This window comes from Mobula hypostoma, chromosome 1 (genome assembly GCF_963921235.1).
Source record: "Mobula hypostoma chromosome 1, sMobHyp1.1, whole genome shotgun sequence".
Classification (NCBI taxonomy): Eukaryota; Metazoa; Chordata; class Chondrichthyes; order Myliobatiformes; family Myliobatidae; genus Mobula; species Mobula hypostoma.
Window position 1 is genome coordinate 141,364,071 of NC_086097.1, and position 19,076 is coordinate 141,383,146.

Consider the following 19,076-nt stretch of genomic DNA (forward strand, 5'->3'; position numbering starts at 1 on the left):
AGCCCGGGCTCCTAGCTCTCTTTTCCAGTCCTGTTCCAGGTTCCTGGTTTTCGTGTCCATGTCCAGCCCTCACCCTGTATCCTAGTCCTGTCCCTAGTACTTCAGTGTCTGTGTCTTGCACTTGGGTCCGTCCCCAGCGTCCATCCTATGACAACACATGCCCTTACACTTTCTCCCTCACCAGCATTCTGGGGCCCAGACAATCCTTCCAGTTGAGACGACACTTCACCTGTGAGTCGGCTGGGGTGATATACTGCGTCCGATGCTCGCGCTGCGGTGTTCTATATATTGGCGAGACCTGACGCAGGCTGGGAGACCGTTTCGCTGAACACCTCCGCTCTGTCCGCCAGAGAAAGCAAGATCTCCCAGTGGCCATACATTTTAATTCCACGTCCCATTCCCATTCTGATATGTCTATCCACAGCCTCCTCTACTGTAAATATAAAGCCACACTCAGGTTGGAAGAACACCTCATTTTCCGTCTGGGTAGCCTCCAACCTGATGGCATGAACAATGACTTCTCTAACTTCCGTTAATGCCCCACCTCCCCTTCGTACCCCATCCGTTATTTATCTATTTATTATTATTATTATTATTATTATTCTCTCCTTTTTCTCCCTCTGCCCCTCTCACTATACTCCTTGCCCATCCTCTGGGCTTCTCCCCTCCCCCTTTTCTTTCTCCCTAGGCCTCCCGTCCCATGATCCTCTCATACCCCTTTTGCCAATCACTTTCCAGCTCTTAGCTCCATCCCTCCCCTTCCTGTCTTCTCCTATCATTTCGGATCTCCCTCTCCCGCTCCCACTTTCAAATTTCATACTATCTTTTCTTTCAGTTAGTCCTGACGAAGGGTCTCGGCCCGAAACGTCGACTGTACCTCTTCCTAGAGATGCTGCCTGGCCTGCTGCGTTCACTAGCAGTTTTTATGTGTGTTGCTTGATATTCTAAAGGGAGAATGAGGGGAACTATGGCTGACAAAGGAAATTAAAGAAGCTTAAAAGGAAAAGAAATGGTATATAAGAAATGGTATAGAAGATTGGCATGCTTTATTTATTTATCTATTTATTTAGCATTACAGCGCGGCATAGACCCTTCCGGTTCTTCGGGCTACACAGTCCCAGCATCCCCCGACAAACCAAATTAACTATAACCTAACCACAATTGCCAATTAATCTACCTGGTAGGTCTTTGGACTATTGGAGAAAACTGGAGGATCTGGAGAAAACCTATATATTCCATGTGGAGGACACACAGAGAATCCTTTCCGAACGGTGCTAGAGTTGCACTCCGAACTGCGGAATGCCCCGAGCTGTAAAGGCGTCGCACTAACCACTACGCTACTGTGGCCCCTTCTAAAAAAAACAACGGGAAGTATCTAAAAAACCCATAAGGAGGGGAAAGATTAAATATGAAGATAAGTTAGCCAATGACGTACAAGAATATACAAAACTTTTTTTTCAGATATATAAAGAGTAAAAGAGAGACGAGAGTAGTTATCAGACCACTGGAAAATGACACTGGAGAGGCACTAATCTGGGGCAAAGGAATGACCGATGAACTTAAGTATTTTGGATCAGTCTTCACTGTGGAAGACACTAGCAGAATGCCAGAAATGCGAGAGTCTTAGGGGGAAGTGAGTGCAGTTGCTATTATTAAGGAGATGGTGCTTAGGAAGCTGAAAGGTCTGAAGGTAGATACATCTGCTGGATCAGTTGGACTACACCCCAGGATTCTGAAAGAGGCATCTGAATCGATTGTGCAGACATTACCGGGAAGAGCTGTTTCAGTCAGTAACCGGCAGGTGCAAGCACTCTGATGGGAAGGGACGTCAAGAATCACTAAATTGGTTGTGTATGTAGTAATGAAGGCAAATGAAAAGGTTAACGGGTGAGGAACATTTGATGGCTCTGGGTCTGTACTCACTGGAGTTTAGAAGAATGAGAGAAGATCTCATTGAAACGTATGGAATATTGAAAGGTCTGGACAGAGTGGATGGGGAGAGGATGTTTCCTATAGAGGGAGAGTCTAGGACCAGCGGGCACAGCCTCAGAATGCAAGGACGTCCCTTTATTACAGAGATGCGGAAGAATCTCTTTAGCCAGAGGGTGGGGCATCTGTGGAATTCATTGCCTGGGACGGCTGTGGAGGCCGACATTGAGTCTATTTAAAGCGGAGGTCGATGGGTTTCTTGACTGATGAGAGTGTCAACGGTTACTGGGAGAAGAGGAGAATGGGGTTGAGGGGGATCATAAATCGGCCATGATCGTATGTGCAGCAGACTCGATGGGCCGAATGGCTTAATTCTGCAACGACACTGCAGATTGGTGCGTGGAATCTTCCATACAATAAAGGAGCCATCGGATACCTTCTTGGCTATTACTCAAATGATGGTTATTTTAAAAGTTGCTCCTTGTATCCGGTTAAGATTCGTATCAGGGAGATCCGAATTTACCGGGAAGAGCTGTTTCAGTCAGTAACCGGCAGGTGCAAGTACTCTGATGGCAAGGGACGTTCTTGTCAAGGGGTGTATCACCGTGATGATGGTAATATACTACACTTTGGTACGGGAACCAAACTCATCGTCACAGGTAAGCCTCTGGAACTTTCCGAAACATACTCACGCTCTCAAGTAACTTGGTTACTAGCGAGGATAGATGAGGGCTAGGTTTACGAGAGAGTTCATAGTTTTGCTTAGAGTTTATTTAGGGCCGGGTTGGTTATTGTATAAGCGTTGAACATTGTGCCACCTCTGGTACTTGGAGAAAAATATTCGGCGGCGGGACTCGGCTCTTCGTCACAGGTAAGTCTGGTGTGCCCCAGCGAACGGGGGTGAACTGTTGAAGGTTCCAACTCCTTAAGGGTGGCCAATGAGGGAGAGAGGGTGAGCAGATTAGAGAGCGGGGAATGGATGGGAAGTCGAAGGATGTAGAGATGAAGTCTGGGTGCGAATCCTCCCGCTGAGAATCAGGCTTCTGATGGGATCCCTTGGAGCTGTTTCGATGCAAAGGGTTTGGGGGGAAATATCTTCGGGGTTTGCACTAGACAAACCTACACAAACGATTTAACCTCCATTTGTTTTAATCCCGCCAATATTACTAAATTTGGTAGCGCGAAAGCGATGGAATAAGATGATGATAATGTATTGTGTCACAGCGAAACTCAGGGAGATTGTGATTTCGACCATTTGGGTCGACTTTCGCGTTGCTGATGGCAATTCTATAACAAGCGCCGCACTTCTAAAGTAAGCCGAGAGTTCGGTAACGTTAAACAAATCATTCAATGCCTCTGGAAGGTAGAGTGGCGGTCAGTACCCACAAATTATTGCAAAGTTTGTAGGAAGCCAAATTTGCAGAGAGGGACCGTGTTGCTCCAACCCAAATATTTAAAACGTTAGAAAAGTAAATTCTGGAAATCTGAAATAGTAATGCATTTGTGAAGAGAGAAACACTTAATGTTACTGATCGAAGGCCCACCTCCGACCTAAAGAATTAACTGTTTCTTTTTTCCCAGCGCTTTACGTTTGTATGTCTCTAAAGCATTTTGTACACTTTCTGAAATCAGCTCGTCTTTAAACTAGTCACATGTTGCAGATTTTCTTGGAAGTCTGCAGTTAATTGGCCGAAAACCCCCAAAGCTGCTTGAGTGGGTGCAGAATAGATAGATCGTCGCTGGTTTCCACGTTCGAGCTTTTGGTTACGGCTTTGTTTCCCCGCAAGGGAGCCTGACTGTTTCTTGCTAAAGCCTCCGTAAAAAATGTCAGTTTTAATCGGCGGTGGTCTTCCGCAAGTCTTCCAATCCACTAAACGTTGAAGGAATCAGATCACACATAATTAACAGCAGTTTCAAACACAGCTCTTGTCAGGATTCGTTATTTCAGTTTCTCAAAAGTAGCTCAAAGTTTAATCGACTTAGTTTCAGGGATACTTTTTGGGCTCTGAGACGGTGAGCATTTTGTAACTTCCCGCCGCCAAAAACCTATTGTGGAATTGCCCTTTTTATTCCGCAGCAGAGTGTGAGCAAGGTCTCAAATAGTTAATAACTTTGCTCAGTTTCTAGTTTAGAATCTCGGGTTGTGAAAACCCAAAGAGATGGCCCTCAGGAGAGAAGGGTTCCAGGCACATGCTGAAAGCAGAGGTTGAATCGTGGGTTTCATCTGAGCAGATCTCTATATTCAGACATAGGTTAATTGCTTCAGTTAAGAGAGTGAGTCGCCTCAGTCCAAGATATTATTAACTTCTCCACTCAGTTGAGAAAAGATTAACTGCAAATTGGCAGCACATTGGTTCTAACTTGAAAACGCCTGGCGGGTAACATTACAGAGAAACTGGCTGCTATTCCATTCAGCGAAATGCACAAGCAAAGTGCATAGGATCGAGGGGTATTTAGCAATTTACATCCAATATTTGCTTGGTGATCGATGGTTATGCTTACAATTTGGAAAAGATTGTTAATTTAAGATTTTAAAGGGGATTTTATGAATACTTGACAAACCATGGCGGAGTTAGGAACTGTCAGTATAACTTCGTTCTGGTAGGTCATTTCTGATTAACTTGATTGAGTTTTTGAGGAGGTGAAAAAGTGATTGATGAAGGTAGAATAGTGGATGGTTAGATTTCAGTAAGGCGTTTGCTAATGCCCCCTCACAGTAGGCTCATACAGTAGATTAAGATTCACGGGATCCACGGTAACCTGGCCGTTTGCATTCAGAATTAGCACACACATCGAAGACAGACAGCAGTGGTCGATGGGACCTGGAGGTCCGAGACTAGAGGTATTTCGTAGGGATTTGTATTTGGACCTCTGTTGTTCAGGTTATTGATTAATGTATTCATCTATTCATTCGTTTAATTCGTTAATTATTTATTTATCTCTCCATTCATTTATTTACTTATTATTTATCTGTCTATTATTTATGTATCTATTGTTTCCCTCTCAGTCATTTTTTTTTTAGTTGCTTCCTTGTCTGCTTGTTTCAATGACCTTGATGAAAATGTAGAATAGAGTACTCTGGACATCCCCCCTCGGTTCAGATGAGCCGTTGTACATGACGGTTCAAGGAGTCGTGAAAAAGATTGGCGTTGTGGATAGTACAGAGCAGCATACACACCAGTTGCAGATCTGGGTGGAGAAATGGCAGATGGAGATTAATCTGGCCAAATGCGAAGGGTTGCACTTTGGTAGATTAAATGTACGGAGATAGTGTTTATGGCAAGACTGTTAAGAGGTGCATCATGGAGTCCAAGTACATACTTCCCTGAAAGTGGCTGCACAAGTTGATCGGGCGATAAATATGGCGCAACGCGTGTTTGCCTTTACGAGTCGAGGCATTGAGTTCAAAAGTCGGGAAGTAATATCACAACTTAATAAAACTGTAGCATCTGGAGTATTCTATTAAATTGTCATCGCCCGTTATCGGAAGGAAGTGGGGGCTTTGGACGGGAGGTTGAAGAGGTTTACTAGGATGTTGCTTGGATTAGAAACTATCTTCGATAAGGACCGTTGGAACAATCTTGGGTTGTTTTCTCTGGAGTGATGCGGGCTGACGGGAGACCTGATCGAAGTTTATAAGATTTGGGTGGCATTTACTGTTTACACTGGTAGAACATTTACCAGGGTCGAAATGTCTAATACCAGGAGCGAGCATTTCATTTGAGGAGGGCTAAGTTCAATAATATGCAGGATAATGTTGTTTTGCACGGAGAGCGGTGGTTCCCTCGAATGTGCTGACAGAGATGGTAGTAGAGGCAAATAAAAAATATTTAAGAGGCCCGTGGATAGGCGCGTGGTGTGCAGAAAACGAGGCTACATGGCTATTGTGTAGGTAGAAGGGATTAGTTTAGTTAGGCATTTAGTTACTAGTTTAAATGGTTTAACACAATATTGTGGGCCAAAGAGGCCGTTCCTGTGCCCTACCGTTCTATGTTGTATTGTGATCTTGTGACTTGTAGTGTTTCACGGGTACCAAAGATGGGACCACTGCTGTTTGTTGAGCACATAATGATCTGGATGTGAAAGTAGGAGGTAGGGATGGTAAGTTTGTAGATAACACGAAAATTAACGATGGTGAAGTGTCTTCTGCCGCATAGTGAAATCCGTCAGTTAATCAGATGCGCGGGGAATGGCTAATAGGCTTGACTACTGAAAAATGTGAGTTTATGCGGTGCATGTTCGCATGGCTGAAACATTCGCAGTGATTGACAGGGTCCTTGAAAGCACTAAAGAATAGAAGACCCTTACTGTATATGTCCAAGATCCAAGCACGGATTGATAAATCAGCTGAGAAGGTATACCGAGCATTTGCATTAATCGGGACATAGAATATAAGTGCATGGAAATGGTACAACTCTATAAAAACGCTGGGCCACAGCTGGAATATCATGTGCAGTTCCAGTCATCAAACTACAGGATGGGTACACAGTGGCATGCAAATGTTTGGGCACCCCTGGTCAAAATTTCTGTTACTGTGAATAGCTAAGCGAGTAAAAGATGAACTGATTTCCAAAAGGCATAAAGTTAAAGATGACACATTTCTTTAATATTTTAAGCAAGAAAACTTTTTTTCCATCTTTTACAGTTTCAAAATAATAAAAAAGGAAAAGGGCCCAAAGAAAAAGTTTGGGCACCCTGCATGGTCAGTACTTAGTAACACCCCCTTTGGCAAGTATCACAGCTTGTAAACACTTTTTGGACCCAGCTAAGAGACTTTCAATTCTTGTTTGGGGGATTTCGTCCATTCTTCCTTGCAAAAGGCTTCTAGTTCTGTGAGATTCTTGGGCCGTCTTGCATGCACTGTTCTTTTGAGGTCTATTCACAGATTCTCGATGATGTTTAGGTCAGGGGACTGTGAGGGCCACGGCAAAACCTTCAGCTTGCGCCTCTTGAGGTAGTCCATTGTGGATTTTGAGGTGTGTTTAGGTTCATTATTCTGTTGTAAAAGCCATCCTCTTTTCACCTTCGGCTTTTTTACAGACGGTGTGATGTCAGCTTGCAGAATTGTGTTGGTATTTAATTGAATTCATTCTTCCCTCTACCAGTGAAATGTTCCCCGTGCCACTGGCTACAACACAACCCCAAATCATGAATGATCCACCCCCATGCTTAACAGTTGGAGAGGGGTTCTTTTCATGAAATTCTGCACCTTTTTTTTCTCTAAACATACCTTTGCTCATTCTCTAAACATACATTTGCAAAAAAAAACTTTTTGGCCGCAATGAGGAAAAGTATGTTTGGAGAAAAAAGGTGCAGAATTTCATGAAAAGAACCCCTTTCTAACTCTTAAGCACGGGGGTGGATCTATCATATTTGGGCTTGTGTTGCAGCCAGTGGCACGGGGAACATTTCACTGGTAGAGGGAAGAATGAATTCAATTAAATACCAGCAAATTCTGGAAGCAAACATCACACCGTCTGTAAAAAAAAAGCCGAAGATGAAAAGAACATGGCTTCTACAACAGGATAATGAACCTAAACACAACTCAAAATCCACAATAGACTACCTCAAGAGTCGCAAACTGAAGGTTTTGCCGTGGCCCTCATAGTGCCCTGACCTAAACATCATCGAGAATCTCTGATTAGACCTCAAAAGAGCAGTGCATGCAAGACGACCCAGGAATCTCACAGAACTGGAAGCCTTTTGCAAGGAAGAATGGGCGAAAATCCCCCAGACAAGAACTGAAAGACTCTTAGCTGGCTACAAAAAGCGTTTACAAGCTGCGATACTTGCCAAAGGGGGTGTTACCAAGTACTACCATGCAGGGTGCCCAAACTCTTGCTTCGGGCCCTTTTCCTTTTTTTGTTATTTTGAAACTGTAAAAGATGGAAATAAAAAAGTTTTCTTGTTTAAAGTATTAAAGAAATGTGTCATCTTTAACTTTATGCCTTTTGGAAATCAGTTCATCTTTTACTCGCTTAGCTATTCACAGTAGCAGAAATTTTGACCAGGGGTGCCCAAACTTTTGCATGCCACTGTAATTGCACTGGGGAGAGCACCTAGGTCATTCACCACAGGTTATCTGGGATGAAAGCTTTCTGTTATGAAGGGAGAATGGACAGAATGACCTTGTTTTCCTTGGAATGATGAAGGCTGATGAGGACCTAATTGACATACATGGGAATGGATGCTACATACTCTGTAGGAAAAAACGCTGTCTATAAAGGGGGGGGGCACTACAAAGATGGAATAAGTTTCGATTGGTACCTGATGGCCGGCAACGAAGCAGCGGGCTTAAGAGCTACTGTATCATACTGAGGACGAAGATATTCGTCCTGTCCGACCTGTGCTGTCCCAAAAGCCTCTTTTGCATAATTCTCTCCACAGGGCCTTGAATTTATTTCGTAGAGTCATACAGCACAAAAATAAATCCCATTAAATGTGTGTTCAATAGGAAGCCATTTCAATCTATGAGAGCATTTATCTGTTCAGTCAGCAGCCATTTTACTGCCAATAACAGAACCATGGTGGTCTTCTTTACATTTTCAATCACTTTGTTATTAATAATATCATTGAAATAAAGGAGTAGATTTGGTAAAGGCTAATAATTTCCACAGGCAGATATCATTGTACTTCATGGTGAATGCATGACTACGATGTGTTTCAAATGACTTCTTCTCCTAGGACCATTTATCAGGAGCGCTGCATAAGTAGGGTCCCTAGTATTATTAAAGATCCCACCCATGCATCTCAAGATGCCCGTCCATATCGTTTATCCTTGATATCTTTCTAAAACTGTCGCTTCCATGTTCGGCTGTCTTTTAAGTATTGTTATTGCACCTGCTTCAACCTCTTCAACAACTCGTTCCATTTATGGACTGCCCGCTATGTAGAGGAGTTGACCCTCAAGAACCTGTTAAATATCTCTGCCTTCACTAACCTATTACCTCTTCCCTACCCTATTTATTGATGCCCCTTCTCTGGGGCAAAGACTGAGTGCATTCACCTTATCTCTGCTGCTCCTCCCAGGCTCTCCTAGAACGGTAAGCACCTGCTTTAGTAAGTACCAAAACTTCCATAATTGTCGCATTATGTTTATTTTCTACAAATTTCATTCCAAAGTAAATCTCCTCAGATTTTTTTTAATCACCGTTAGATTTCAAATTGTTTCATCCTGTCCGCAGCCGCTCGTGTAGGTGTCGATGTTGGAATTTATAATCACTGTAAAGCATCATATTTTTACAAATAGATGTGAAACCCCAGCCTCCGATACTTCGTATTTTCCCACCCGATCGTAAGGATCTGGTTGAAAAGGATAAATTTTTTGTGGCTTGCCTGGTGACCAACTTCTTCCCCGAAGTGATCAAAGTCGACTGGGAAGTCCCTGCAACCCAAAATCGAAAAATTCTGACAGAGCCGGTGAAGAAAATGAGCAATGGTAACTACTCGCTGATTAGCCGCGTGGAAATCTCCAAAGACGAATGGAACAAGCAAACGATCACTTGCAAGGTGGGGCACGAGACCGGAAGCGAGAAAAAAGTATCAACTAGCAGTGCAATTAGAAGCGGTAAGGTCCACAGCTAATTTCGCACAATTTATGCAAATTCTATTCTTATTTTTCATCTGTCCTGTGCAGTTTCAACTTTAGATGAACCCCTTGTAATTGTAGCCCTTAAATTTGTCTTATTAAATATATTTCCAAGAAGCAGCGCTGATAAAATTATACCGTTGCCCTCCATTTAATGCACTTTGGTGTGGTCAGTTGGCTTGAAGTTCCCTATCAAACTTACTCCATTTTCCTCCAATTCACCAACACTGTTCTCTCTAAACTACGTGGGTATCCGGTCTCGCAGTAACTGAAATAATCCCACGCATTGGCCCTTATTGCCGCGCTGTTGGAGTTTGCTTTTATATAAAGTTAATATAATTTTGAGATTATATTAATATAATTTTGAAATCTGTTAATATAATTGTGAAATACCCTGTAATTAATTGTGTTAATGAAAATAGTCCATATTATTCCATAATAAACGCACCACAACCATTTATTTTGAAACATTTTAGAGTTTTAAGGTTGTCAGTGTTTACACAGCACCGTTACAAATTGTAACAACAAACACAGATTGTAAGTCGACAGCTGATTGTTAATCAACCGCCGGCCCGCTGAACGCTGACGTTTTCATTCAAAATATTCATAGTATGTATATTCCGAAACTAATTTAAATTGCTGTACAGTTGTAAAGAAGAATAGATAGAACATTGTTTGCCACCCGGCTCCGAACCCAATGTCGGACAGACCAAATGCTATATAATCACAGAGCGATTAAATATAACAACAGGAATGGTATTAGATATACAGACATCAATGACTTTCCAGTTTCAAATTATAAGCGTGAATTTTCTTCCGACGCCGGAATTTGGCTGGAGTCCAAAGTTACAAATGTTCTCCGAAATACTCCCATATTTGAGATTCAAATGACATAAAGATGATAAGCCACCCACTAGAGTGGGATTTTGGGCCGGCTGGTGGCGCAATGACATCGGCGCCGAACCCTGGAGCGGAGGTTGTCGGGTTCGAAACTAACCGGGTCTGCCCCCGAGTACGCTTTACATCCGTGCCGGGTTGACTGTCTCGACCTCGTAAAATAAAGGGAAAATACTGCGCAAATGTCTGTGTCAGGAGTGGCGCGCCACACAGTCTCTCTCTCGCTCCGCGCCTTGTAAAAAGCCATGAAAAATCCATCATCACGGACGCACACGCCAAAAAAAAAGTGGGATTTCATTTCTGCTGCATTCTCCCGTGCGTAACCTCGGCGGAAGGGAATGTGGCAGCAAGTTGTAAATGTCATTTGTTTTGGCTTTAGAGCGCAAGCGGGGACATTCTCTAGGTGAGCAGGTCTGTATGGGATTCCGTGTAAAATGTGCGGGATTGGGCAGTTACTTGCAGCATCGTTTCGGCACAGACTGGGTCCGGAGGGAGCAGCGTGGGGATAGTCGAGCTGAGGGTTAACGAGATGTGCCCCAATAAACATCAGTTAATGCACCCACCAATGCCAGTAGTTCGGTTCCGCACTCATTTACCCAGTCCCGATTTGCGGATCATTTTAAATAAGGTTTCTGTTTATTTTTTTCGCTTTGCCACCCTGTAGCTACTTCCGAAAACAATGATCATGGAGCAGCCACCTGTCCATCCGCCGAGGAAGAATTACAGAAGAGCACGGATGAAGGTAATCACTGTTTCATATTTTAGGATAATCCATATATAATCCAGTCCCATATATAATCCAGTCTGTGCGCAGTAGTAAATAGTGCAGTCCCTCAAACGGTGAAGCTGAGCTCATGTCAGTGATAGGGAACCTATGGGAGAAGATTCTTGGGGACAACGAAAAAACATAAGCTAATTAGGAACAGTCAACATGGTTTTGTATGCAGCAAGTTATGTTTTACAAAATTAAATTAGTATTTTTAGGGTGATGAAGCTGATTGAGGAGGTTAGGGCAGCTGTCTACACGGATTTTAGTAATGCTTTCGAGAAGGTCCCTTATGGTAGAATGATCCAGAAGATTAAGATGCATGGAATCCGAGGTGATTTAATAGTTTGGATTCAGGATTGACTTCCCCACAGAAAACATGAGGTACTAGTGGAAGGGTGTTATTCTGACTGGAAGTCTGTGGCCAGTGATTTTCTCCAGAGATCAAGGAATATTTATATATTAAAAAAAACAACAATTATGTGAGGCAAAGATTGGGTAGGTAGTCTTTTCTCCATGGTAGAAATATAAAATACCAGAAGGCATAACTTTAAGATAAGAGGTGGTTGTTTAAGGAGATGTGTGAGGAAAATCTTTTAACAGTAATAGGTGTCTGGAATTGGCTGCTAAATACGATAATGGCATTAAACAAACCTTAAGAGAGACATGAAGGTGAGAATAGAGGGATATGGATCATATTCAAGCAGAAGGAATTTCGTTTAATTTGACATCACGTTCGTCACAGTCCACATGGAACGAAGGGCCTGTTCTTACGCTGTAGTGTGCTTAATAAATGTACTAAATAAATCTGCTGACTTCCAGCACCAGAAAATGACCAGATGAATTTCTGCGTTCTTACTAAGCTATAGCAGCCTCTGTAATGTCCTTAGAGAAAGCGGGTTGGCAGTTTGTGAGACACACCTCCAGTCATTGGCACTCACTGTCCCCAAGGCGACTTAGAGAGACATCTAAGTGCACGAACATCAAGAATGAGGATGAGGAACAGGAATAAAAAATATGGAAAATAGAAAACAATTAAAAAGAAGCTCCAAAAAATTAATTAATAAGAAATAGGAAAGAAATAAATTATTCTGCAGACACATCAAAATAAAGGAGATGTCAAAATATTGTAGACATAGACATAGACCCCTAATCAAATATGCACCTCGTCCATGCATACACCATGGTGCATCATGATACATTCACTGCTGATGACATCGAAATAACAAAAAATAGTGCTTTGTCTAAATACTTACCAAAAATAAAATGACAGAAATAACACAGGAATAGATCAAATTAGACCGTGAAAAAGTTTAAGAAGTAAATTTGAAGATAATACATAAGTCTCCTGGGTAACATGAATTGTACACGTCAACTGTTTGGGGAAAAATAGAAGACAAACTATTATATACATACGGAGGTTTATATATATATATTAACTGTATCGCTAAAAGAACATTCTATTCAAGCAAACGGAACTTCCTTTAAAAGTAGATTTTTAAAAAACATAATAAAGGAATTGGCAGAAAGTTCTTCAGCACGAAACATTTGGGGGATTTTCCTGTTCCTTTGCGGGAGATAAATAGTACATATTTAGAAAACACATCTTCATTCATTTCTAAACAGTCGAGAATGCTTTCACTTCGTGCACTTGTGAAGTAGGTATAAATTGCACCTATCTCTGGAAAAAAAAACAGATGCCAAACAGGGTAATGCACATGCTTGTGAAGAAGGCGAATGTAATGTTGGCATTCATTTCTAGAGGTATGGAATATAAGAGTAGGGATGTGATGCTGAGGCTCCATAAGACATTTGTGAGACCACACTTGGAGTATTGTGTGCAGTTTTGGGCTCCTTATTTTAGAAAGGATATACTGACCTTGGAGAAGATTCACGAGAATAATTCCAGGAAGGATAGGGTTGCCTATGAGGAACATCTGGCAGGTCTTGGGCTGTATTCCCTGAAGTTCAGGAGAATGAGGGGGGATCTCGTAGAAACAGTCTGAATGTTAAAAGGCCTGAAAAGATTAGATATGGCAAAGTTATTTCCCATGGTAGGGGATTCTAGGACAACAGGGCAAGACTTCAGGATTGAAGGACGTCCATTTAGAACTGAGGTGTGGAGAAATTACTTTAGTCAGAGAGTGGTAAATCTATGGAATTTGTTGCCACGAGCGGCTGTGGAGGCCAAGTCATTGGGTGTATTTAAGGCAGAGACAGATAGGTTCTTGATTAGCCAGGGCATCAAAGGGTATGGGGTGAAAGCAGGGGAGTGGGGATGACTGTAAGAATTGGATCAGCCCCTGATTGGGTGGTGGAGCAGACTCGATGGGCCGAATGGCCTACTTCTGCTCCTATATCTTAAGGTTTTATGGTCTAAAATGCTGTAAGATTTCATCAAGTCTGTCTGTTTAGCATTTATGGAAAGGAACAAAGAGTCGACGTTTCGGACCGAGACCCTTCATCAGATCTTGCCTCGAAACGTCGATTCTTCATTCATTTCCATAAATACTGCCTGACAGACCTGCTGAGTTCCTCCAACATTTTGCGTGCGCTACTCTGGATTTCCAGCATCTGCAGAATTTCTTGTGTTTATGAGACGTCAAACAGGGTTTCAGATCATGGGTAGTTGACATTACAGGACACAACTTTAGCCGCTGCTATTTTCCAAGGGGCAGCTATCCGCGCCATGGCTTTTACAACGCCCAATATATTTGTCTTTACATAGAAACATTAACGAGAAGCTAATAACTTTGCATCTTTAAAATTTTCATTTAGAAACATCTTCCACTTCACTGCGGGTCGCGATCGTGACATATACCGCTCTACTGACGAAGAGCGTGTTATACTGCTGCATCATTTCGTTCGTCGTTTACAAGATGGAGTACCGCGGTACGAAGAAGTCAACGTAACTCGCATTACGAACAATGTATAGTTTGATAATGTCTTCCATTTCAGTGTAAGCTTTCCCTCTGATTTCTTCGTGGTATACCAAGAATTTTTACATCCTGTTGCAAGCCACATGGCTTTTGGGCGAGAGATGGGGCAAGTTTCCGGGTGACTACAGTGCAAAATAGCTAGAAACAGCAGCATGTTTTCCTCTTGTGGGAAAATGGTTAGGGTTGTTCTTCAAGCGATTTTTAATGCTGAATGTTTGCTATTAGTTTGCCGGCTTTTATATTGTCATGTTATTTTGCATTTATCATTGTGTAAATCAGACAATAAACTAGTCAGTAAGATTTATTTTGGACTTTCAATGCTTTACTCGTGATTGGCTTCGTTTTTATTGACGAAACATGCAGAAAATACTGAAAACACCCACCAAGTCAGACAGCATCTGAATAGAGAAATATATTCAGGTCGAAATCCCTTCATCAGAACTTGAAAAGCGAAATAAAATAAGCCCCGTATAAGGCGTCGAAGGTGACAAGGCCAAGGAAACGAGAAAGCTATTAGCGTTCAAGACCGGTTTTAAACGCGTATCTTGAGCATGATTCGGATGAACCCAACAAAATTCGGGATAGGAGCAGAGCGCCCCTAAATTTACACTACACCCCGCTTCTTATTATGTTAACTCCAGCCCGTGGAATAGGGAACCACTTCGGCTCAACAGAGTATCAGTCAGCAGTTGGCGATGTTCGACGGAGCGATTTAGCCTGGACACATCTCTTTAAATAGAGGTCCTCGGCTTAAGTTATAAATACAAGAATGTACCCTTGACAATGCAGCTTTCCCTCGGTATATACACACTTGGAGCAGGGTTAAGACATCCTGATTCTGTCTTCAATATACCCAAGGTAACCTTTCGCTCCCTTGCTCATTAAGAACCCAGGCAGCCCTGTCTTTAAAATTTTCAGACCTCCGCTTCTACGGCCCTCTGAGAGAAATGCAGAACACCGCTCCCGTTTTCATGGACGATTCTCTATTTTAAAAGGGAGATCCGGGTTCTAGTTCCAGAAGCAGGAGTCAACCTCCTCACATCCACCCGGTCACCACCTACCCCCCCCCCCCGCCCCCCCACCACTACCACCAGTCTTATGTGTTTCAATCGTCTCCTCTCTGCCAAAATCCAGCCGATAAAGTAAAACTTCTCTGAACCGCTTCAGACAACTCGTTTAAAATACACCCCCCCCACACACACACACACACACACACACACACGTATAAAATTCCAACATTTTTTTTTAGTATGCCTGGAAAAACAGCCACGTGCGTATCATTTATTTGGATACCCGGACCTAGCCTATCGAGGCGAGAGACAAAGATCAAAGTCTGATGCTCATCAAAGGTACTAGGACTATTCATCGCAATTCAGCTTCAGATTTCCAAACTAGCTCTGACTGCGCTCCAATACATTTATCTGGCCTAATGTGTTGGCTGCTGACATAGAATAAAGTACTAATAAAACTAATAAAAGTACTAATAAAGCTCTGAAGCCACCCATTTAGAATCGTGAACGTCTATTTAAAATGATTTACATTAAGCTTCAGCCAACCTGACATTAGCCCAACACACATACACACATTTTACTTTAACTGCATTTCATAGATGAAACATGATTCAAAGTGAGGTGTGATGCACGCAAAATGCTAGAGGAACTCAGCAGGCCAGGCAGCTTCTGTGGGAACAACTGATCCTGATGAAGGATTTCGACTCAAACGTCGGCTGTTTATTCCTCTCCATCGATGCTGCCTGAAAAAAAAACTAGCTTAATCTACAATTACTATTTAGAACACTCAGCACCATCTCTCCAAAAAGTGATTATCGCAATATTTACAAACAAACTCACTGCAACATCCAGGGGACAACGGGCTCTGCTGATCTGAACGCGTTAATCTCAGCGGTCAAAAATAAAACAGAAATAACCTTTAAGTACTGGAAATCTGAAATAAAAATCAAACATTCAGCAGGGCGGGTGGCATCTGTGGCGAAAATAACAAGGTTAATAATGAAAACTGTCCAAACTCGAAATGGGTATGCGCCTATCAGTGTGTTTTCTGAGCAATGGACAGAATTGGGATTTAATACAGAAATTAATTTTGTCTCTGTAATTGGTTTTTATTAGTTGTGACGCCAACAGCTTCATATTCAAAGAGAAGTGTATCTAACAAATTTGAAAGAATATGAGTTAATCTGGGCGTATTAGCATTACATTCTAACACCGGTTTATCTGGCTTCAAGTGACTTGATTGTGCCGGACTTGACATCACTTCAGTACCGGGGTCAGCTTATTATCAACACAGAATATTCCGGCCTCTGCTGGATTTCTCTTTTCTGCGACTTGCGCTCATTCTCTAGTGAAAAGAGAGCCCGTGGCACAAGATGACTTTTCTCTATTGCAATAAGTTTAAACAAAATTAGAGCGTGATAATCATCGCGCGGCAGAGGAATTCGCATTGATACAGTAGCATCGACGGGGTTCACAGGGTTCCATCTGATAACCTAGTACTGACGGGATTCGCATCGTTTCATGATGAAATCTGTTCTCCTGTGTGTTTACTACATTTCACAATTTATATTCTGACTAACATTTTACAACGTTACTCCAGATCTTTTATGACATTAGTCCTTTTCTCGACAAGACACTTCTAATTTACATTATGTTAATGTTCATTTCTGAACAGACCTTCATACTTCTTTAAATATTTAAATAAATCGACCAGTTCGGAGATAGCTGGGAAGTTTATCTTAGTTAAAGGATGATGGCTTTCAATAAAAACAGACACAAGTTCTGGAAATAAAACGCAGTAGATTTGCAGCAAGGTTCTACTTTAAAAGATATTCGGCGTTTAACGCTATTCCAATGTTCACGTTCATAAATTGAGGTTCACTGAAGTTCAACTAATTAGATAAATTTGAGTTTGATTCTGCTTATAATAGCTATTAAAATACTATTCGAACGCTTTGAAGATTGATTTATTGTTTATCGCTATAGCTGGCTGCCCTTCTCTCATATAAATGTAGTGTTTCATCTTACTGTGTGCGTTTGTGATTTAATTTTAAAAATAAGATTACTCTAAATGAGCCTAATGAAAAAACACAAATGCTGGAGGAACCTGATATAATTTTTTAAAAACAGAAAATGATGGAAACAGCGCCGGTGGAGAGTGGAACAGAGATAACGTCTAGGAGGATGAAATGTCTCTGATTTGCTGTGCTAACTATTTCTCTTTCCACTGATTTTGCATGATTCGTTGAAAGTTTCCAACATTCTGATTTTTTTTATTTTTAAAAATTTCAATAGGATGTGTAATAGGGTATGTCAATAAATCGACATAGTTTGTATTAGACAGATTATACTTGAAAAAAAATAAAGGGATTTAAAGTTCACAGATATCAGAAATGATCTAAAAAGACTGACTCTGTTTTCTTTCTCCAACGATGGTTTAAAACTGTTTCAGAAACTGGAATCCCCAGGATACAGAGAACACGAGTTGCGTTCGCAGAGTACGCGAGATCTCAGCGCCCCGGTAGGAATTTCGGAGGGGGAATATTCACTGGTCACCGAAGACAGCGGGTATGGCGGCATGTGTGAAGTAGAGAGTGTGGGAGACGAGTTGGGGCTTGAAGTGTAACGCGTTTGTAGGGAGACTAAAAGCGTTGGGTTCATTTTTCTATCGAAATTCACTCGTGTTAAAAATTACAAAGAACTGAAATCTAAGCTTAGTGAATATTGAAAACCAGAGTGCAGAAGACAACAAACTGTGCAAATGTAAATATAAATAAATAGCAATAAATAACGAAAACATGAGATAATGAGATAAAGAGTCTTGAAAGTGAGATTATTGGTTGTGGGAACATCTCAATGGATAGGCAAGTGAGTGGAGTTCTGTTGAAATAGTTGTGGGAAAATTTCGATGACTCGGGCAAGGGAAGTTGAGTGAAGTTATCCCCATTTGTTCACGAGCCTGATGGTTGAGGGGTAGTAACTTCTTTTGAACCTGGCAGTGCTAGTCCTGAGGCTCTTGTACCTTCTACCTGATGGTAACAGTGCACTTTGCTTGTTAGGGAAAATATTACAGCAGTACTCAGGCAGGACAGATTAGAGGGCTTGTCTACTGAGTTCTTATAGGTGGAGCTGAGAAACAGGAAAGGTATGGCCACATTAGTGAGATTGTATTACAGACCACCCAATAGTCAACGAGAATTGGAAGAGCAAATCTGCAGAGAGATAGCAGGCAACTGCAGGAAACATAAAGTTGTGGTAGTAGGGGATTTTAATTTTCCATATATTGATTGGGACTCCCATACTGTTAGGGGTCTAGATGGTTTAGAGTTCGTAAAATGTGTTCAGGAAAGTTTTCTAAATCAATATATAGAGGGACCAATTAGAGGGGATGCAATATTGGATCTCCTGTTAGGAAACGAGTTAGGACAAGTGACGGAAGTCTGTGTAGTGGAGCACTTTGGCTCCAGTGATCATAACACCATTAGTTTCAACTTGATCATGGACAAGGATAGATCTGGTCCTAGGGTCGAGGTTCTGAACTGGAAGAAGGCCAAAATTGAAGAAATGAGAAAGAATCTAAAAAGCGTTAATTGGGACAGGTTGTTCTCTGGCAAAGGTGTGATCGGTAGGTGGGAAGCCTTCAAAGGAGAAATTTTGAGAGTGCAGAGTTTGTATGTTCCTGTCAGGATTAAAGGCAAAGTGAATAGGAATAAGGAACCTTGGTTCTCAAGGGATATTGCAACTCTGATAAAGAAGAAGAAGGAGTTGTATGACATGTATAGGAAACAGAGAGTAAATAAGGTGCTTGAGGAGTATAAGAAGTGCAAGAAAATACTTAAGAAAGAAATCAGGAGGGCTGAAAGAAGACATGAGGTTGCCTTGGCAGTCAAAGTGAAGGATAATCCAAAGAGCTTTTACAGGTATATTAAGAGCAAAAGGATTGTAAG

At 41.8% G+C, this 19,076-nt stretch overlaps 1 gene segment (V, D, J or C); it reads left to right on the top strand.

Moving 5' to 3' along the window:
* Positions 1-2,293: 2,293 nt before the first annotated feature.
* Positions 2,294-14,424, top strand: LOC134350992 (Ig gamma-1 chain C region, membrane-bound form-like; the record flags this gene model as incomplete). The annotated part of the segment is given in 4 exon segments: positions 2,294-2,588; positions 9,179-9,496; positions 11,079-11,156; positions 13,959-14,424. Coding segments are annotated over 4 exon segments (825 nt in total), but the record flags the coding sequence as incomplete, so codon positions are not given.
* Between the last annotated feature and the right edge of the window lie 4,652 nt (positions 14,425-19,076).